The sequence below is a fragment of the Gavia stellata genome, chromosome 8 (assembly GCF_030936135.1).
Source record: "Gavia stellata isolate bGavSte3 chromosome 8, bGavSte3.hap2, whole genome shotgun sequence".
Lineage (NCBI taxonomy): Eukaryota > Metazoa > Chordata > Aves > Gaviiformes > Gaviidae > Gavia > Gavia stellata.
Genome location: NC_082601.1, coordinates 30049402 through 30072205, shown reverse-complemented (window position 1 = coordinate 30072205; position 22804 = coordinate 30049402). Strand labels below are relative to the sequence as shown.

The 22804-nt window shown below is 38.3% G+C and overlaps 1 protein-coding gene across 1 annotated transcript; it reads left to right on the top strand.

The window, feature by feature from the left end:
* Nucleotides 1-1229: 1229 nt before the first annotated feature.
* Nucleotides 1230-21766, top strand: DYTN (dystrotelin). The gene is made up of 14 exons (XM_009810378.2): nt 1230-1266; nt 3341-3415; nt 5066-5267; nt 7317-7402; nt 8289-8377; nt 9054-9125; nt 9470-9633; nt 10515-10626; nt 13261-13403; nt 15052-15220; nt 16389-16459; nt 19169-19328; nt 20654-21116; nt 21663-21766. The coding sequence occupies exons 1-14, from the start codon at nt 1248-1250 to the stop codon at nt 21764-21766; spliced, it is 1929 nt and encodes a 642-aa protein (XP_009808680.1). The 5' UTR covers nt 1230-1247.
* The last annotated feature ends 1038 nt before the right edge of the window (nt 21767-22804 follow it).

Genomic DNA, 22804 nt, shown 5'->3' with positions numbered 1-22804 from the left:
CAGGGCTGAATCCAAGCTTCAAACCTGAGTAAGGAAGAAAGTAGAATAATAGTGAAAAAGAAACATAGTGGTATTTCTTTCAAAGAAGGACTTCAATAAAAACTGTGGCATTGTAGTCTTTAATGAAGTTATTAAAGCAAATCTGTATCCAATCATTTTAAATATTTAAAGGTTTTTTAGAGACTGAAACACAAAGTTGCAGCTTTCACCAATTAAAATGGTGAGCAGCACATTTATGGTAGACTCAATAATTATAGATCATTGAATATTTATGCTTCATAATTGGCCAGTATTCTGTCATGTTTATGACAAATGATCAATGACTCTCTCTGGAAAAATGTAATGAAGTGAAAGTTTGGGTAAGTTCAGATTTAATACCAAATTTGTTTAAGTTTTAGATCATTTCTAACTTTAATTTTTATTTATTCTAGCAAATGTCTTTTTTTTTCCACACTAAAAGCCATATATGTGGTCTTTGGAGTCTCATGTAACTTAGATCTGTTATTACTAGTGTTTTTCAACTGTAATATTAATTGACAGGTAGTTGCTATATGGAATTCATATTTATAATTTTATGTTTAAAAATATAATGTAGTTTAGAGTATTAATAAAATAAATCCTGAGGGGAGACATTCAGTTTCTGTTATTATCAGGGACATAATTACTTCTGCTTTCAGGGTTGTGTAAAGAAGTAGATTCGTGGTTATGCTTCCTTTTTCCCTTCCTTCTCAGCTCAAAAAGAAATAATGCCAGCTCAGCTGAAAACTTCAGTTCAGTTTGAAAATTTTAGAAAGTAGCCTTATGAGCAATTGCAATCAATGAATCTTGGGAAGAGTCTGGTGTAAAGGTATGCCCTCTCTGACCTGAAATTATACACTATGAACTATGTAGTAATCCTGTATGTAAACACTGGACTCTTCAATAGGGAAAGATCCCATTTCCTGTACATGAAACTGTTTTGGGGACTGTTTTTGCCCTGATACAATTATGCAGTTACTAGAGTTACTCCTACTTTATCCTGAGCAGAGAGCATGCAGAGCATGCAATTTTCTTGAGTTTGTCTGCACTTGGCACCAAAACTATTATGTTGTTTTGTGTAATTCTGTTTAATTTCATCTCTGAAATGCATCCAGTAAATTGTTCAGATTAAAAGATTTTATTTGAATGGTTCGATATGTCTCGAAAGTGTGGTTTTACACTTTGGTTTGTTTTGTTGTAGAACACCTAATGCCATCTGTTCATTTCAAATGGATCCAGACTTGCAGGGTAAGGATTTTTCTCATTTTTTTCCAACTTTTCTCAAGAGACATTTCTGTGTCTGTTTGGACAGAAAATTGTAGTGAAGTCATGCCACTTTCAGAATCTTTGTGCTGTAACACATAAAATGACAAATTACACAGCTGTGCTGTCCTACGTTTATTTTTGGATCTGTCCTGGCACCTTCCCTGCCGTTATCACCTTGGCTTATGGAATGGTCAGGTGCAGAGGGGCCATGTTCCCTAATTTATAATACAGGATGAGGTTTTTTCACATATTCTAGAATAGACATGAAGGATGGCCATACACTCTCTTTCTGAGTGCAAAATCTTAGCAGATACTTCATCTGCTACATAACAAGTAGTGCAAAATGCAGAACTAGCAGGTAACCAGCTGGAGATGTCGGGAAACAACGCACTCTTTTCTGTATGTGTAGGAATTCCTTTGTCAGCTTCTCAACAAAGGGCATTTATGAGTCTTGGTGTGAAATCTGACTCACTGCAGAATGATTACATGCTGGTTTTCTGTCCAAAGGGGAAGGTCCATTCCTATGAAAAATGAAAGAGTTTAGTTCCCCTAAATAGCCTCTCATAAGTAATAATCCTAAAATATTTTCTATTTTATTTGGGCTTTTTTTCTTTGTCTGCTGTTTTACTTGTGTGCTTTTGCAAGTTAATTCTGTAACTATTGCCTGACAAGTACAGAATGCCCTACTTTGAGGCCACATTTTGTCTGTAAGGATGGACTTGAAGTGAGTAGCAGATGGCTACTAAAACAGATTCCATCCACTTAGAAAGTTATCTTGAACATGAAAGGTGTTTGAGTTGAATCATGTGTATGTTTCTAGCATTTGTATCTGAAAATAAGCATTTAGAATTTAATCCATAGCCTACTGAAAACTGTGGGAGTCTTTCTGTTACTTTCAAAAGAGCTTTGGATCAGTTTACTGAAGAAAGCGAACTGATGATGCATGGAAGTCAAAACTCATTTTTCACATTGTATGACATGCTACACTGCATCTCCAAATAATATCACAAAACATAGTATGACAAGAGCAGGACTAAGCAGATAGTATAGCAGATATTGGCTTATTTCTGTATCTTAAGCAGCATCTGGGAACCAGCAGAGCCCGTAATTTGCTGACTATTAACATTAGTCTGGTACATTTGTGGGAAACCATTGCACACAGATTGGCTTATTTCCAGACTTAACAGGTAGAGGGTTTTATGAGTTATTTCTACTCAGTTATGCATATTTGTTGCTTAACTTTGACCTTAATCAACTGTGCATAACTCTTCCTCTCTGAAGTACAGGGAGAAAGAGTCCCTGAGGACAGGAGGATAACTGATAAATCCCTTTCTAGTTACTAAAGCTATTGTGAACAAGTCTTTTTTTTTTGTCTTAAAGTTCTAGGTATGTGTGTGAAGTACCAGGTATAGGTCATGTTCGGAAGACCTTACTTCCCACTCAGGAAAACATCCTTTAGTGATGTGAAGGGAATGAGCTGAAGTCATGTAAGGGTATGGGATTTAGTCAAGCAGCTTGAGTGGGATTACTAAGCAGAGATGTCAAAAGCCAGTTGCTCTGGTAAATTGCTTATCTTCTTCTGAGAGAGTGACAGATGTTGATCTTGACAGAAAATTTGCATCCAAAACAATAACCCTGCTGTGCAGACTGACAAACTGTTCCTTGTAGAAGAGCATCTCTGATCAAGAAACTATTTTGCCTGAAGAAATATTATTTCATTATGATCTTGGCTAAAAGTATGCACAGTGTATATTCTTTTTTCCGGTCCATGAATAGACTTGATTCCCAAAGGAGCAGGTGTGCTCTCTGTGTTAAGTACTATTTTTGCGATTCGTCATGTCACTGATCATAAGAAGACCATTTTCCCCACAAAGCTATTGGAAAAAAAGAAATTTTTTTTCTCATTTTTTCAAAATTTTCCATCAAAGTATTGTGGGTTTTGAGCAAGTTCAAATTTGGTTATTTTGATTTTTAGTTAAACAATTTTTTTTCTTTCTTTCCTTTTTTTTTTTAAACGAACCACTCTGTTGTAATGTGTGTTTCTTTTCTCTCACAGAGGCTTTCAATGATGTTCAGAGCTCCGTCTACAGAACAGCCCTAAAACTACGCTCAGTACAAAGTCTGTGCCAGTGTTAGTAGATCAAGAGAATCCTGTGGTTTGACAGGGAGAAGAATCTGCAAAAATTTTGTGTTGCTGTCCCCACAAGTTATTATGCTACTTTGCTCTCTCATTTTCCACCTGGGAATCTCAGAATGCATTATGATCACTTAAGAGCTAGACAGTACTTCCTGTAGAAATTTATTTTTTTCCCCTTTTGAATGTCAGTGGAAATACATTAGTAAAATTCTAAAGGCATGGGGGAATCAAATTATTATTACAATCTGCAACACTGCTATGTAGACATCCCTGGCAATTACGAATCTTTATCTGTATATTATTTTTCTCGTTAAATGTCAAATTCTCATGTGTTTCGATTTATTGGAAATAATCATGGATCATCGAAAATGCATTGAGAGGCATTATTATTAATACTGTAAGTATTAATGAGAACAAAATAAAATACGATAGACCAGAAAACCACTGGCTAGCACTCATTCTCCCTGTCTTTGAAGTGAGTGAGAATTCTGTGCAAGCAAAGAATTATGGAACAAAGCCCTGGTCACCTAGCTGGCTTTGAAATTATTGGATGTAAATTCCATATGGAGCTAAAATGCATGGAAATCTTGAATTTTCCACCTGAAACAGTCTGTTGCTGAAAATGCACAACATTGCAAGTGAGGTCTTCAGGGTGGCACAGAAAAGATGACTAATTTGTTGGCCTTGGCCATATTTTTTCATTTGGGCATGCTCTTCTATGAATGTATTTAGTCTGATCTCAACCCTGATATGGTAAATCTGCCTTGTTCTATGTGTCACAGCATGGAAGTACCAACTCACACAGGTACTGGTTTTCATTAGCTCTGTTGCCTAATCCTCCATGTCTGCTCTAGCCACTCATAGCATCTATCCCAGTTATTCTACTCTTCCTTGAACACTAGTGACCAGAATTGCACATGAGTTTCCAGATTGAGATTCACCAGTGTCTCACACTGATATTTTTCCATCTGCACTGCAAAGACCATAGGTGACATATTCTAGGTTCTCTGTTTCTTCAGCAATCTACAAACTTCCAATCTACTACAATCTTTCTCTTCTGATATTAATTCTAATTGATCATGCCTCTGAGGTATTGAATGTGACCTTTAAGAAGCCATAGCTCTCTCTTCCCACTGGATATTAGTTATTCCATGGCACATTTATAACACAGCCTGTTTGCCCCTTTCTTGGCTGTAGTGCCCCCCTTCTCTTTGTATTTGTGCTTGAGGAGAAAGCCTGCATCAAAGCACAAATTGTTTCCACAGTCCCAGGTGAGCTTTATTTTGGAGTACTGAATGGTGCATAGTTTTATACCATCTATACATAGAATAAAAGTTAGGTCTATAGTTTGGATGCAGTTAATCATGCTATTTTCCTCTATAATTTGGATGCAGTTAATCATGCTATTTTCCTTCCCTTCCTATCTAGCCCAAAATCACATCCAGGGAATTTGTAGCCTCACAAGTTTTGCTACATCCATAAACCCAGCAAGACCTTTCCCAGATTATTTCCTTTTTGTGTTGCATACTGGTTTAGATTTCATTTTACAGACTTGTCTTAGCTAGGCACTTCTAATAAAAAAGTCAAGCTTCCATTCAGGAAAGGCAGGGATCCTCATTCATTTCTCCCTTAATTTTCCCACAGTGGATTTGATTGATGTTTCTCTGATTCAGCACATCCTATCAAGTGAACAGAGCCAGAGGGAAAAGCAGATTTCTCTGAAAGTGCAGCAGATCTCTGCAATGCTGACGGAACTGTTCCAAAGGGCAAGATTAGAAAAACCAGGCTGGGTAGATCCAAGAGCTGCTGAATTCACATTGAGCCTGCTAGCTGCCATGTATGACAGGTGAGAGGAAGCACAAATGTAAATCCATCGCGAAGTACTGCTAGACCAAGTCTTTCTCTACCACTCACACAATTTCTGTATGAAACTCTCCCATTTTAGTGGTATTTTGCTTGGTATGCACAACGGGAGCAGTTCAGCTATAGGAATATGAGGCATAAAGCTTTATCAGAGAAATAGCGGTCAAATGTTTCCAAAATTATCTGGAAGTCCAGATGTCTGCCAGTCCATGCTAACTTTTTCTGTGAACAGCTTTACAGAGAGTAGCTTTTCTTTTGACTGCCAAGATATTTTGATACACTCCTGAAAAATAATCCATATTTGCCTTTGAATGACAGTATCCATGCACAGGTCAAGAATTTGCCAGTAATTTTTCATTATTCATTTTTCTCTAGCTTAAAATGTTCACCACCCAATTATGAAACAAAACTACTGTCTCATAACAAGCTGATCAGCAAACTCCTGTGAATAGCAAATAGTTTCTGGGAATAATAAGGAAACAGCTTGCAGCATGTACTTTTCTCATGTATTGTTTGTGAATAATGAATTAATTCACTAAAGGCAGGATTGGTTTTTGATTGTATCAGATTAAAAGACAAAGGCTAAGCTCATCGTAGAATTTATTTACCACAGGTGAAATTTATTCCCTTCTACATCAGAGCAAAGTTTTTTACTGAAAGTGAGTGAGATGTAAGTGGTCTGCAGGACTTTTTCTTGAATCACTATTAATTAATAATATGATCACTACAGCTTAAGGTCCCATGTTATGAATTTTTTGTACTTAAAAAAATCAATTAAGGCTAATAATAAACTGGTGTGTTACGAAACAAAGCTAGGAACATCAAAAGTATTTTGTAATTTGTGTATACTGTAGGGAAATAATTTAGAAGAATCTTCTTAACAGGACTATCGGTCTTTTTTTCTGTTTTCTTAGGATAGTGTGTCATTTTTTATTTGCTGTAATTTCTTTTTGAAAAAAATGTTCACAAGTTTCTTGCCATGTATATAGGATATAAAAAGCATCTTAGAATTTTCTTTTAATCATGTTTTCTCTGTAGAGTGCTGTTCTCCACTATCAACACTGGAAAGTATTTTACGGCAAGAGCACATAAGGGCTTTTCCATGTTTATGTGGTAGCTTACTTAATAAGCTTACATCATAAGGGTTTTTGATTGTATACTTTAGCTTTAATCTTGGACTTTTTTCTATGAAAGTTCTGGAAAAACTAAATATATATTCAAAATCTAGAAACTTTTGACCAACAATTTCCCATGCAGCTCATACTTTAGAGACTATATTGCAGCTTTATGCAGTATGCTCTGTAGAAGTGCAGTTTATCTAAAGACTCTTGAAGAAAATTTTATATAATGATATTCTGAAGTGCAATATTGCTTTGCAAAAGTGATATCTTAAATATAGAATTCCAGGATTTCCTGATTTATGGTTTCCAATTCATGTCTGCTTTGTCTTCACATAAAGAAACATTTTCTCATTAGGTGCCAATGTTGCACACTTGGGTTCTAAATTAAGCTACCTTCTTTATGATCTAAAGGTCAAAACTAAAGTCCTGTTCCTGCATATATCCTTTTGATTAAATTGATTTGCAGTGAAATTAAAGGGAATCAGCCCAAGAGGAGCTCACTACAGATCTGGAGCCACAGTGAAGCTTCCAGATGACATAATACAAAAACCAGATTGTAATCCTGCTTTCTCTTCTGTATTTGGGAAGGCTTTCCACAAATGAAGACCATATTTTTTTTAGAACATGTATTATAAATGTAAAATTATATTTTACTTGGAATGTGGGTTCTTTGAAGGAGATGCTGTCTTTTTGGTTTGTGTTTGCATGGTCTCTTGAACAGTTAACTCTGTAGTTATGTTCAGTGACAAAGGGTCCTACACGTAAAATATCACTAAAATGCAACATCAATTATATATATATAAAAGGATATGAGTTTTGAAGTTGTCTTCCAACATAGCAATATTTTTTCTTTAGAGGTTTCAGTTTTTACATTCTCGGTGAATGTAGTGTAACTTATTTTATTTTCCTAGATCTGGAACAGGTTATATCAAAACTAGATCTGCTGCAGCTGCCCTAATTGCCCTTTCAGGAGACACTCTACTGGCTAAATACAGAGGTGGGAAATGTATGATTTTATACACTGCCTAAAATACTGAACATTGAGAAAAAACTCCCTTGTAATTTTTTTACTTTAAAAGAGAATGCAGTTCTGCCATGCAAAAAGTAAATTATGTTGACTGCTTAGTTGTAGAGAAAGGCTGATGCAGAAGAATACTTTTCCATCAATGTCCATAGCCATCTTTGCATAGAGTCTCAGAACAAGTCATAGTAAAGTTTAAGATAAGTACAGCTTAAAAATGAAGGCCAAGTTCTATTTGCCTAGCAGAAAAGAACAGAAAACCCCTAGTTTTAAATTTCATTGGATTAGAAAACAATTTTATATTTTTGATCCAGGAAACTTTTAGAGCCCTTTTAACATTAGACAAAAATGCTGAAACAACTAAGTAAGATAAAGGTAGCCCAGTGCAATGTGCAGCACAAATATTTCTGCCTGAATTAAATGCTCAAAACGGAGAACAAACGGACCACAAGTGGCATATTGGCCTCATGCTCTCCCATTGCGTATTGTATATTTCCTTCCAAATAACAATTTGGAATTAACAATTCACAATTTAAACAGGGCATATCTTGTATAAACATATTTAAATATTTTTCTTACAGCCATGAAAATGAGCTCATTGTTTCCTTCATCCTTACCTGTCTTAACTGCCAGGAATAAGGAATTACCATTTCCTTGCTTTCCTTCCCTTTCCCCTGCCTGTAAGAAGAAAGTATTGTCACAGCAGTCACTGGGTGCCTGTTAGATAGAGAATAAAGGGGGACTTTCTTGAGGGGTTTATTTGGTAGGCTGCAATCATCATGTAAATTGTTTGAGAATAAGTAGCTAGAAGACACTTCAGGCTCTGCCAGGATTCCAGTTTCTTTCCTCTGGTTGTTTTCAGCTTTCTTCCAGTTTTATGCTGTCTCTGATGGGAAGGTGGCCTTGATTACCCGTAGTGCCCTGAGAAGCCTACTAACAGACTTAAATCAGGTAATACCACTGCAGTGCTTTTACACAATAGACCTTGTAGGAGTATCCTAATGTAGGAGAAACAAATACATGGTTGATATATTTTATGTTTGATTCTATTATGGGGATGAAGTCAGTAGGGCACTCTGTGGACATAGGGAGCTACCATGCAAAGTAGGTAAAAGAATCAAATTCTGTAGCTTTTCTTGGTCAGAGTAACCACTCACATCAGTGCCTCTGTGCATTCATTTTGCCTGAGCTTACAGGTCCTGGGAACAGCTGCATACAGCTGTTGCTAAAGCAACTCCAAACTTCAGATGTCCATACTCACTAGAATAGCTTGCAGTTGCAGAAAAATGCCTTAGCATACAGGTATTTCCAGCTGAACTGGTGCTGAAAATAGGATCTGAAAATGACCCCTGAGGTTCAAACCCAGTGTCCTTCAGTATTCAAGTATGGCAACATAGTATGTTGATCCACTTCAGTAAGTGAGCTGGAAGCAAATCATTCTGACATGTACTAAACTATGAAATTGCATACTGATGGTACGAATATGAACAGGTTTCCTTTAGAACAGTACGTAAAATGGCATTTCTATAGATGCTTCACCATCTGTGTGCTGTCACCATCTCAGCAGAGCATGATGGGAACATCTGTTTTTTATTGAGGTGTTTCTGAGCCTTTCTTCTTAATGCAGATCCCAGCCATTGTGGGAGAAAGCTGCACTCTTGCTTGTGTGGAAATTGCAACTCACAGCTGTTTCCATGGGGTGAGTGAAATTCTGATGTACTGGGAAATGATTTTGAACGTTGCTGGTTGATTAGAATTGCAAGTGTATCACCGTATAATATCCATCAGTATCTACTTTTAAGGGGCAGGACTGTTTGTCAGTCTCACAGTATAGGAGGATTTATATCTATAGAAAAAATGCTCAGTAAGGTACTACTGAAGACTCTTGCATTTATTCCAAAACCTTTGGAACCAGTAACATCTTACATGAATGGAAAATCTATGCTAGCAGAGTCCAATATCAGAGCTTTTATTAGGAATTGTAGATGAGACACCAGTTCTTTTCAAGTAAATGGCTGAACTTGAGACATGTATTTTTTCCAGGTTCTGAATTCAGCAATTGTTGAAGAAAAATTCCTGTCCTGGCTGAGATCAGAGCCCGCTGTTCTCCTGTGGCTCCCTACGTGTTACAGATTATCAGCCACAGAAATGGTTTCTCACCAAGCTAGATGTAGAGTCTGCAAAATTTTCCCTATTATAGGCCTCAGGTGCGTCAGTAATTACTGTAGTCTATAGCATCCACATAAATAGTTCTTACTGTTGTTTGCATACCCTACAGGCTCTAACTGCTGTATTAAGCAACAAACTTCAGACATAATCTAATTTAACAAGAAAGATAGGGAAAGAGAGAACCATCACAGGCTAATGCTCAGGCCTGCATCCTGTTTATCTTTAGTTCACTAGCACAGAAATTATTATGGAGACCTCCTGAAAGTAAACTGGCAGTTCAGTGGTAAAGCCAATTAAACCTGTGTATCTCGTTTCTTAGTTCTTTGTCCCGTAATCAAGTATATTAACTGGCTAGTTACGTTATCCATCTTAGTATCTTACTCTTGTAAGTAATGGTATAAAATGGACTAATGGTATAAAAAGAACGCTATCCATTACCTACTGAGCAGAATGCTCAGAAAAGCATTTTACTGTTACTCTCTTCTCACTAATAGTAAGCTTGCAGCTTTAATTTTTTACATTTTTAGTTTTTGCAAAGGTGCAAATCCTACATCAATAATGTAGTGATATTAGAGTTCCATGAGAGCAGCAAATAGAGAGATGCTGGTGCATAAGAAGTATAGGAAGACGTAGCTGCATTCTCAAAAATGGTACTAGAACAACTGTTTCTTCCTTGGACTGAATTTCAATGCAGCAAATAAATAATATCAAAATCATTAGCACATTCTGGAGAATAGTCCACTGTCATTTGGACAAAATAACTCTTGCATTCAGAGAATGCTGAGGAAAGTCATTATTCTATCAAAGGTGTTTCTGTGCATTTCAGAACCAGGGATCTGGATTTCTCAGTAATCAGGCTCACTTACACCAAGTTCATACTTGTGGGGAAGTACCTTAATCCTTCTCTTTTCCCTCACAGGTATCGCTGTCTGAAGTGCCTCAATTTTGACCTTTGCCAAATCTGCTTTTTCACTGGCCGTCTCAGCAAACCACATAAGAGGTCACATCCTGTTGTGGAACACTGTGTGCAGGTTGAGTCCCATTATACTGATTCATTTCCCTGTTCAAGTTCTTCATGTAGGCAAGTAGGCAGTAGACTCTTGAACTACATTGATTATGAAATTATGAGTGTATTAGCCATAATGGCCATGACATATTAGCATTATTAATGTGGGAACAGTGAGTCAGGGAAAGGAAAAAACGGGGCTTCTAACTTTAGAAGGAGTGGTTTGTTCCAAAATAACTGAATAGAGCCATGAAATTTCATAGTGCCAGTCCTCCTCCCAAGGAGTTTTATGGCAAGTTTGCCATTTGCAGATCATCTGTAAACCTGTGGAAGGGGCCCTCAGTGTCCCAGTGCTCCTTCCTCCCAATCCCAGTGCGCACTCATTCAGAAATTAATTCATCCTGAAGTTGTACAAACTCCTGCATGAAATTTCCTTTATTCCAGAGTTTTTCCACTTTATTGTAAACCTTTTAGACTCATTTGTCTCTGTCAGTTAGGAATGCAGCACAAAGAGGCAGCATGGGCCCAACTAAGCTCACCTACTTGGGCACCATTACAGAGGCTACTTGTGCTTTCATCACAAAAGGGGTGAAGTTCAACATTGGGAACTCATATTTAGAAGATGAGCTTCTCCATCGAGCAGGAGATTCCAGATCTTGCACACAGCAGCAGACAGGTTTTTTTGTGGATGTATCATCTTCTGTTCCAGTAAATGAGCTGAAAAGCACCCATGGAAGTTTCCCTAGTAAGCTGTACTTAATGGTCTCCTTCCTGAAACCCTGCACTTAACATGAAAGATATCTGGGTAGCCAGTGTCTGCACCAAAACTAAAGAATGTTAATTAGACTGCTCTTGCAGTCACACTTTGTCTGGGGGAACATTAAACTGTAGCCACTTCATTGCTCTGATTCTGAAAACCAAACCCTATTGCTAACACTGTGAGAAACTATATCTGGATGCTCAATATCTGCATTAAAAATAACAGATAGATGTTCATTCCTCCAAATGTTCTTCCTCATCCTCCCTCTGTGAGAAAGTAGGAAAATCAAATGACAGCTGATCTCCTCAGATTTCTGATAGAGACATTAAAATCAGCGTGAATGGAGACTGAGTGAGTGGGAGTGTGTGGATGTGGAAGTGCCAGAAGGAAAGGAAGGAGAGTTATAATAGGGCAGGAGATGATGCCACCTAGATTACCTGGTCAGCAAGATCACAGCACTTCCACACACAGCTTCTCAGGACAACCAAAGCAGGAAAACAAAAGGTAGCCTGAAACAAAGGACAAACTGCCATTTGAAGATGCCATCACAAGAGATGATGATGCGAAGGTAAAGAACAAGACCTATACCTATAAGACACCCAAATAAGGAGACAAAAGATCACAATCACTGCTGGCTCCTAAAGGAGCTAAAGGTATATCCAAAAACCAGCACATGGTCACACTAAGACAAACCCAGGAGGCTTAAGGAGAACTGGCATATTTTGTCCTCTGTGTCACTGTAAGTCATCATGGCCATACCATGTGTACACATATGCCTTGGTGTGTGAATGCTGGAAAGACTTCTTGGACACATGTATGTTAGTGCTTGTGACTGGCTCAGTATGAGTGAGTGAAATCAGTTTTGTTTTAAAATTAAGACCCCTTCCTCTCCTATAGTGTCTGACATTGAGCTTTCCCACATTGTTGCTGCAATATTCCAACTGGATTGCTGAACTTAGGTTTCCTTTATGAAGCCTTACTCTAACACTAACCCTGTAAATATTACTTTCCTGGACAAGATCTATGCCAACATTAAAAAGATAAGCTACTTATTATGACAGATACCATTTTTATATCCTTTGTGTGGGACACAAAAGAATCAGTAGTAAGCCACTTTTCCCATACCTTCCACTCTTAGTAGATGCTGTCCTTGGATGGGTAAGTTTTCATATTGTCTTTATCAGGGAGTGGGCTGCTGAGTGGGGATTTGAAATATCAGCACTGTTTTTCCTTACCGTGCTGACACCTTGTGGTAATGTTATTACCATGTTGAGGAATTACTAGGAGGCATGCTGTATGTTTTCTTTGTGTTTTGCTGTTCATTCTGTCAGGGCTTACCCCATGTTCTGCAGTCGTCAATTCCTGGGGCAGAACTGGTTTGTGTCCTCCTATAATACAGCTACTGAGCTCAGTTGTTGTACCTGAGTCTGACACTGCTGTGACAAATGGAAGTGTGGTTTTTACTGTATTGTACGAGAGGAGGATGTGAGGCACAGAAGGCTGTGTCTATTAACACTTCATACAAGTATAAAAGTAATTCTTCCCATTGATCAAGAGGGAACTTAGATACTAGTCAGGCAGAATTATCATTGTGACTGTGAACATAATCATTGTAACTGCCAAAATCCTGCATTAGGCATTTCCAGGCTGCCTGAATTTGGCCCAGGCAGAGTGTTTTGCTTACCTAACAGAATTGGAGTCGCTCTTGCCTGTGGTCCTGCATCATCATCCACCTCAGCTCCCCTTCTAGGGCTCAGGCAGCAGTCATGAGCCTCTTCAATTGTTGAACAGGTGGACCTTTGCTTTCTTATGTCTTGCCTTTGCCCTGGACTGTGTCTACTTCTGGGCAGCACCTGTTTGAAAATTCGCTGCCTTCTTTATTATCCCTCATTCCAATAGATGTCAGCAAAGGTGAATGCAAAGCACTTTCTCCGCACTATCAGGAACAACCTGTTTCAAGAGCGCTACAGAAGAAAGGAGGCTCAGAGGAGGGCTCTGGAGATAGTGGAGGAGAGGCACTTCCCTACTTATAAGAAGACTTTGTGAGTTTCTGTTTCCGATGAGTTTATAATCTCTGAAAAATATGTCAGGCTGTGGGGTATTGCTTGATTATGTCCTTTGAGTAAGTGATTTTGTTATGACAGACACCATGTCATGATTTTTCCATTAAAAAGGGAAAGCATAAATGGGAAGTTGCTGCACATTGTTCTGTAGCTTAACCATTATTACCATGCTGACAACCTAATGACCAGTTGTGTTATAAAATATAACATGCTTGTGTCTTCCTTCCCTCCTTCCTTATGTCATCTCTTTCTCTCCATGCCATTTCTTATGCTCAGTCTAGGGTCAAGCGTTGCAAATATTTAGTACCTGTCACAATTGCATGGGTTTTTAAGCACCTCCTCTGTGACAAATTCATTGGAAATTAACTGTGAATACTTTCGACATGTGACCCACAGTGCGTTCACTGACAGTCATTCTACTGAACTGCAGTCCTGTGGGATTACTCACAACAGTGGGTAACTGATCTCACCATTGCAGTTCTTTCAGATCAGTACTGTTTCATGTGTTTTCAGTTAATGTGTAAATTCATCACTGTATTTCCACTGATCACAGTGGTTAATAATGAGCATTGGAGGTTGTGTTGTAATTTTCCCTATAGTTTCTCCTTGCTCTGAGATTTTGGATGATATTTAGGTGTAGAAACTGAAGGGAATTACTATACGAGAAAAGCACTACAAATGTACAAAGGGTGAGATTCCTTCCTAGTTGTATAAAGACCTAGCATCTCACATGCGTCCTCCAAATGAGGCTGCAGTGAGACTGAAATAGGGAAAAAATGGTCACTCCTCTCTGAAAGAATTGATTTCCTCCTTGCACGAAGGAGGAGAAAAATCTGATTATAAAACTTGATGGTGCTACCTTGCTAGGTAAGTACATTACTATTAGAAACAGATTTTTTAGATACAGTAAGACCAATGGATGATAGTTACAGTGATCCTCACAGAGAATACTATTTCAGTGTTGTTTTTTTAGAACAAGGTGAAATGCAAAACATCTTCCATTGCTAATATTTTCCCACTTGTATCCAGCAACAAAAAATATTTCCTCATTTTTAATGTAATTTAATCCTTCTGTGAGCAATCAAGACTTCTCTGTAATTCTGTGGGGTTTTGCTTACCTAATCCTTGGGTAGCAATGAGAGAAAGAAGAATTTGGGGTTGCCGTTACAGATGTCACAGTGGGGCTGATAGGTATATGGGCTTTTCCTAGCATAGAATGGACTGAACAGCAGGATATCTGGCCCTTTGCTATCTTTTTGTAGTTGAATTTCACCATATATTTAGCTCTTGGCTAAAAGAAGAAAAAAAACAACCCGCAAATTTCACCGATACTAAATGGGTGGAAAGAAGAACCTGTTGTTGAAATTCTCGATACTAAATGGGTGGAAAGAAGAACCTGTTGTTGAAATTCTGTTGAAAGAGTGGAATTTGTTTTCAGGAATTTCATTCTTTCAGCCAAAATATGGCAGCAGGCATAGCTAAACCATACTTCTTGCTTAGTCAATAGCACAGCTGTCTGTCTACTTACAGTGTATTAGTTTTGTTTTGATCTTTCTGGATACCGAAACCATATAAGGCTTGATCCTTTCTCTACTCATTATTTCATTATTTCTCTGTTGGTATACAGTCCCCCTGCAGAACTCAGTGCTTCACTACTACCTGGCCCTGAAAACCTGTCTTTCCCAGTGGACAGACCTATCCTGGAGTCATCCAAGTTCACATCTGCAAACAGAACTGTAATGCAGAAGAGTGAGAACAACAGCAAGATGCCAGAGCAAGGCAGGACAGAAGCTCAGGTGTGCAAAACATGAAGCTGTAATAGTGCTAAAGCTGTGAAGACCTACCAAGTTAACTATCTAATTGCCTTCTAATTACCAATGAAAAAGACATGTAATGGGCAGTTTCACCTTTCTGTTAATTTCTCACTTATGGAAAAAAATGTGGAATCTGAAAACTTAGTGAAGCTTGAATCTGATATCCTCCTGAGATTAGTGACTAACTCCTTGACTTCCATGACCTTCAGAAGCATTTGTAAGAATATTTGCTCTGTTACTTTTTTTTTTTTTGAGTTGTCTTAGAGTAGCACAATAAAGACTAGCTAAGACTGGATTCCTCTCTCTATTCTGACAGTAAAAAATGCCATCATGTCCTCCTACTGCAAGCAAATGTCAGGGATGGATGTCTTAATTCTTATTAGGCTCAGGCCATTTTTGTCACCATGGCAATAGCAAGAGGACAGAATGGGCCCTTTTTAAGGATAAACCCAGAGTTGTGTCCACTCCAACTAAAATAGCTCATGCATAAAAGCTCTCCACTAAACCACTTCCAGGTTCCCTGCATAGAAACAATGCTAGAGGACCAGGTAGGACAGTGTAGATAAAAAGAAGTACATCATAGCAGTTTTTTATTTCTATATTTATTTGAGAGATTGGTAGCTCTGCACATAGTCGGAATATAGGGAACACTGGGTTGTGTTCAAACTAGTTTGTGTCATCCACTCATCTTGTTCTTCCCAGAAGCCAAGGGTGCAGTAACTGAGAACTAGCCTCTGTGTGTCATATCACTCCTTTGGCTGCTACTCCTTTGCTGCACTTTGGAAGACCTGTCTTTTAGGATTCTGCTGCCTAGCTTGAGGTATAGTGCCAGCCAGCGCATACCTGTGTATGTGTATGTATCACACATACCTTTGTTTAAAACAAAACAAATTCTCATACACTTAGAATTTGTCATAGGACAAAGAATTTGTTCTACAGAGTAAATTTTCTAGTCCATTCTGATAGCCATTAGAAACACTTTAATGCATCAGTTGATTGCAATCAGTTAAATAAAAAAAGTTAACTAGTAACTGTAAAACAGACCAAATCCCAAATTTGCCATGCCCTCTTACAGCAAAATCTGCATAGAAAATGAAATGTTATTGCTGATAAAGTTATGAACAGGTATTTTTTCTGTTTTTTATTATAGGCAATAGACTTTTTTGAAGCAGATGTGTTAAAAATGCACGAATCCATCAAAAGCATTCACAATGAGAGCAGGTAGGTAAATGCAGTAGTACAATGGCGAAGACTGGTGGGCAATGTTGCTCCAGTGAAAAGCTAGAAAACAAATTATTTTTCCATACTTCAGAGATTTTGAGTTTTAAAAAAAAATCCTATCAAATGGGGATGAATTATAACAACTCAGCGACAAAAATTGTAAATGGAGATCACTGAAAAAAACATTTCTGGCAAAGCAAAACATTTTGGTTTTGCTTTCATCAGCATTTCTGCAATTGTTATTTACATTTCTGTCATGGTTTAACCCCAGCCAGCAACTAAGCACCACACAGCCGCTGGCTCCCCCACCACCACCCCGGGTGGGATGGGGGAGAGAATCAGAAGAGTAAAAGTGAGAAAACTTGTGGATTGAGATAAAGACAGTTAAATAGATAAAGCAAAAGCCACGCACACAAGCAAAGCAAAATAAGGAATTCATTCACCACTTCCCATCAGCAGGCAGGTCTTCAGCCATCCCCAGGAAAGCAGGGCTCCATCACGCGTAACAGTTACTTGCGAAGACAAATGCCATAACTCTGAACATCCCCCCCTTCCTTCTTCTTCCCCCAGCTTTATGTGCTGAGCATGATGTCATATGGTATGGAATATCCCTTTGATCAGCTTGGGTCAGCTGTCCCAGCCGTGTCCCCTTCCAACTTCTTGTGCACCCCCAGCCTACTTGCTGGCAGAGTGGTGCGAGAAGCAGAAAAGGCCTTGACTCTGTGTAAGCACTGCTCAGCAATAATAAAAACATCTCTATATTATTAACAGTGTTTTCAGCACAAATCCAAAACATAGCCCCATACTAGCTACTAAGTTAACTCTATCCGAGCCAAAACAGCACAATTTCTAGAAGTCATTTTTAGGGGGAAAATTGTTCATTCACATAAAAATATCAGAATATCATACTTTTTCAAATTTTTCTCTGAATAAGGCTTAATCAAAACAAATTTCATCATTTGCATGAAGTTTTTAAATCAAGGTAGGGTATCTTTCTAAAAAATATGCTGTAAGTCAAATAGAGACTACAGGCTTAATACAGTAACTATTGGTAAAAATTCCACGACTTAGATTATCACAGAAGTGCCTTCTGATATTCAAACCTTTGACACAATAAAATATTAATTCCTAAACTACAAATTTCTTAGGTGTTTTTTTTGTTGGGGGTGGGAAGGTGGTGGTGTATGGGCAGCCATGCTTACCTTTTTCTTTCACTTTTGCTTTCCTCTCCTTCATTTTTGTAGTTACATATGAATGTGCTGTAGATATAATCAGGTCTGTGACCACTGAAACCAATGGAATTACAGTGAAGTGCAGAATTTGATCCTGAATCTACTCTCTTTATTTCCTTCAGTATGTTCAGTTCCCTCTGTTCCTGTTTTGTTTCATTCTAATAAGTCAATGTACAACTGGTGCTCCAAATTCACACAAGGGTACTCCAAGACTAGAGCAAAACAATTGCAGTTTCATTGTAAGTCTGTGTCCTTACCTCACTCTTGTTCTCACATGGGAAAATAAAGAGATATGGCAAAGATCTTCAGCTTTCATTTAGATTAGCAATAGCTGAGAGGATATCTGGGAAGCCGGCTCTTGAAACACTGCAGCACCCTCTGACCCAGAGCTTCTCACGTAACTGGGTGAATGAATCACATTACTCATGGGAAGCTCTTTGTTCTTATTTGTGGATCAACTTCCAGCATTTATGTGCCTATTCACAGAACCAGGCTCTGAGTTAGTTGAAGGTAGTCAGCATTTTACAGTAAAGACCCATTAAATGCTGTTATAAGGGACCACTGTAATATTAACTTCAATTTTAAATGGTCTGACTTGGTGTCCCATTCAGACAAATCTTGCATAATTCCAGTGAAACTGATGGGGCTCTTGTCTGTGAGCCAATGCATACCCAAAAGAAAGTGAATCAGATGAACTTCTGGATGTAACTAAGCAAGGGAGATAACTATTTCAGCTGTGTGATATGAAGCAGTTGGTTTATTACTGTAGTGTTAACAAGCTTTTCTGTCTGTCTCCACCTCAGCCGTGGAGAAGACAAAACTGTATTTCTATTCTGACTTCTTAGAGAAATCCCAACTCCAGCACAGAGATATGGGTGGTATTTTTGTCATACTGTGCTCTGAATAGGTAATTTCTAAATCTTCTCTGGTGTGCATGGGAGGGTGGCACTTCTCATTGCACAAATCACAGTATCTTTTCAAGGACTAGTGGCCTGTGCAGAAATTATTGGTATCCTCAAACAAGCTGCATAGAATACCAGGATCAAGAAGGAACTCAATCAAAGGGGTAGAGGCTGCTTTTACTCCTTTGTTGCCCCAGGGGAAATGATGGGAATCTTTTGCAGGTCAAGGAGTTGCCATAGTAGTTTGCTTCTAGACAGAGGGACTGCTATAATATCTGTCCTGTTGCGGCCACCTTTGTGGTAAAGGTAAAACCCCAAGATGCAAGGCTCACTCCTGGCCGCAGCTCCACTCAGCTCACATCTTTCCTCATCTAGAACACTCCTGTTCTTGCTAATTCCACGGATATGGCCCAGTTCCTGAAATACTGGCCTCTAATGCCAAAGCTGACAAAAACTTCCTGAACTGACGAAGAGGAGAAAGTTTGTGCTACAGTGTTTACTCTTTTCCATGACTGCATGTATTTGTGTGTGTGTGTGAGACCTAGCAAAATTCCCACCCTCCTGTGTCCCTGCAGGTACATGAAGAAGCAGTTCAAAAAATGGAAGGACAAAATGCAATTTCTTCATAACTGCCAGGAAGAAAAAAGCTGCAAAATAGAGGCAAGGCTCCAAAGCTTGAGAGCAAGCCATGAACACCTGCAAATGAAGCTGCAGCAAATGAAGCAAGAAGTAAAGGTATAGTGATAAACATACCAAGTATCTTCAGAGTTACAGGCAATTACTGAACACTAACTACTCCTTCTCCTGCAGACCAGAACTCTTGATACTATTTTGTGCACCTTCTGCTTGTCTGCTCAGTCATCTTAGGTTCTTGCCTTCAGAGAAAGCAGATAGGCTCTTTGCAGCAGGAATTTTCTTGTCATTCTGTATATACTTAGCATCTAGCACAGCTATCCATGCCCGTGTATACTTAGCATCTAGCACAGCTATCCATGTCTGGGCTGTTTAGATACTACTGCAATGAAAATAATGACAGGGTATTCCAATAAGTGAGAAAATGGTTTCCAACAGACGTGTTAGATACCTCATTGTAGTCTTTTCCTTGGAGAAGAATCCTGTGTTGGCATTGAATAAATAAAATACTCTTTTGTCATTCCTAATTACTGTCTTCTACTGGGATGTAATACAGACTTCTTACAGAAAATATTTTATTTATTTTCAATTGTATTGACTCATGTTCATTTAAAGTACCTCTAAGGTTCTAAAAAGGCTCTTATTTCACAGGGAGTACATACATATTTGCCACCTACAGCATTTTTGTAGCATTTTCTGCAATGCTGTTTTTAGAGTGTTTTTCAGGGATGGTCAAACATAGAGAAAAGTCAGACACATCTGCAGTGCACACTTGGTCAGCTTTATATCACTTGCACATGAAGTCCAGTATGACCTGCACGTCATACCATCCAGTGTGTATGTTGTGATAGTGGCCTGTCCACAACATGCAGGACTGGCTGCACATATGCAGTTAAGTGTCCAGTGCATGCACAGTCAGCTCAGTGCAACCCAGTTACAGCAGACTCAGCGTTCATGCAGTGGATGGTATTCGCCATCATAGTTCTGTCTAGAAAATTCCAAGTACAATTGTGGCACTGACAACCGACATAGTTTTGTAATTTCAAATGTTAACAGGTGTGAGGTGTTTGATATGTGTTTAATATACACATATGTTTTTCCCTTCGTTTAATTCTTTTAGAACAATTTGCCTGCAAATTTACTCTTGGAACATTGTTATTCCCACTTTTCAATGGCATTAAATCATATGTCTTCAGATTGGAATTGTGGAAAAAATGCCCACAAAGATTTGTCCAAACTCAAACACAAAGTTTTATTTTATTGCAGGAAAATATTTTATTTGTGAAAAGAATTGGTTTGGTCCACCAGAAATTAAGAAAATAATTATCATTCTGACCCAAAATTATTTTTCTACCCATATTAGTACTACCAGCAACCAAAATATCAATTATTTTCACAACGTAGTTTCTGTGTTTTATCTATTGTAGACAATGTTACAGTCATCAGAGCATCCTTTTGCACAGTGTCAGAATATGATGCCAAGAAGTCCACATGTCCTGCTGGAAAGGAGAATGCAGGGTGGATTAAATCCTGCCCAAATAAGGCCTACTTCCAGAACATGTGCAGACTGGAAATCTTTGAATCCCCCCAACTCTGCAAATAGAAGGCAGCTTTTACAGACACGTGAGGTTCCCGCTGCAGTAGGCTTTATGTTCTCAGAAGACCCACTGGAGTCAGCGTCCCTGCAGCGTGACAGACCTGTCACAAAAGAGAATCAAACATATCTCTCTGAATTGACAGAAAACTCCCTCAGGGGCATCATGAGGAATACAGTTCTTACTCCCACTGCAGTGCAGATACCACCTGATGAGAAGGAAATCAGTGAGGAAGTGGAACTGCAGCAGCTAGTGATGAAACTGAAGGATGCATTGTCTCTCCAAGCCCAACCAGGTATGAGTTCTCCCAATTATCTTGACACTGTCTTCTCACCTTCATCCAGTTTACTCTATAATATTGTTCATAATCATTTAAACCTCAGAGGAAACTCAGAATCTTGCCTTTGCCATTGTAGAAGTACTCCAGCTCTATACTGTAAGGTAGAACATAGTCCCTAATGTTGGACTAATTTGAAACAGGATGAGTCAAAGCGCGTAAGAGGAGAACAGTCTCAGCAGTCAATTAAGGAGCAAACTTACACTGGTGAGGGCACTGGAGGTCTTTTCTGTTGCCACTTCTGTGATACTGTAACTATGACTCTAGTCCCAGACAGACTTCCAGCAGTACAAAATCCCTTCGTAATCAATGGTATTACATGGCAGAGCTTTGTTCAACACTCAGGATGCCTCACCTTTGATAATGAGGATGTAATAAGGAGAATGATGGAAAAAGATGCTGTTTCTACAGAGTTATCTTAAATTAGGGATTTATAAAGAGTTTTTTAAGACTCTGGCAGCATCCAAATGCTCTGAAAGACTTAGAATCTGTTCTACTTTGCAGCTCAACAGTCTGCTTTGCAGCAAGAGTTCTTCTCTACAGCTGAACATGTTTGCAGATCTTTTTCTGACCTCATCAACCAATTAACTGCACCAGCTTGTAAATGATGGAAACTACCATTCACCTTACAGCTTCATTGAACTATAGAAGGTAATTGATGCCATGGTAGATGCTTTAAAGTGTCTCAGATTTTGCATTGTAATAACCCAGCATAACAGATTTCTGCATTTACTGAATTCACCAGGAACCATAAATAGTGTTAGAGAATGATGTTCCTTTTCTATTGGTGGTTTCCACCTCCTGTGCAGTAGATGTTGGCCCAGCTGATAAAAATTGGCATGTCTTCATTAATGGCTTTCATAACCCTCCTGGCCAGTCCTCTCTTCTTACTCCTGTATAATCAGTGATGGCTTGTGTTTCAGGAACATTTACTTTTTTATATGAGAGTTGGCTTTAGTCAACTGGTTTCAGCCATGTATTTTCTATCACATCATTGTTTCTTTGACTAAAGGAAGAAATAAGTTCTTAACTGTCAAGGCTTATCAATACTTGATATTTACATATTCATATTTTTCCAAACTACTGCATTAATATTTAAAGGAAAAGATGCTGTGAACATTTAAGGGAATTTGATTGCTTTAGAAGAGTCTTTCCATTGTTGATTCACTTATATATTATTATAGAATGGTTAATAAGAATGTAATGTTTAGTATAGAATGGTTAATAAGAATGTAATTTTACCTGCAGCATTTAAATGTGAGAAAAGTAATTTTTTCCTTGGTTAGTAGTACTTTGTATTTGATGGAACATATCTAAAACTTCCAGAGTATTAAAAATACCTATCAAGCCTGTACATGCACACACAGACGTATGTATGCATGTAAGTAAACATACATGCTGCACAGAAGTTTGTAAACAGATAAATGATTGGCTGTAAGTAGCAGGTTGTACTTGCTGAAGTTGATTACAAAGCATCTATTAGGCATCAGCAGGGAAACAGGCTGGGATTTGAAGAGAAGGGAAGATATCACACAAAAGAAACATTGCATGCTGCTTTGATCCATTCATACTACAGTCTAGCTTCACTTCTTACAATGATAGGTGAGTGAAGGCCTTAGAATTTACATCATTCTTAGTAGAGAAAT

Coding starts and splice junctions, on each gene's coding strand:
- DYTN (XM_009810378.2), top strand. Junction 10,627..13,260: donor TTGTGGAACACTGTGTGCAG/GTTGAGTCCCAT, acceptor TCATTCCAATAG/ATGTCAGCAAAGGTGAATGC. Junction 19,329..20,653: donor AAATGAAGCAAGAAGTAAAG/GTATAGTGATAA, acceptor TATCTATTGTAG/ACAATGTTACAGTCATCAGA.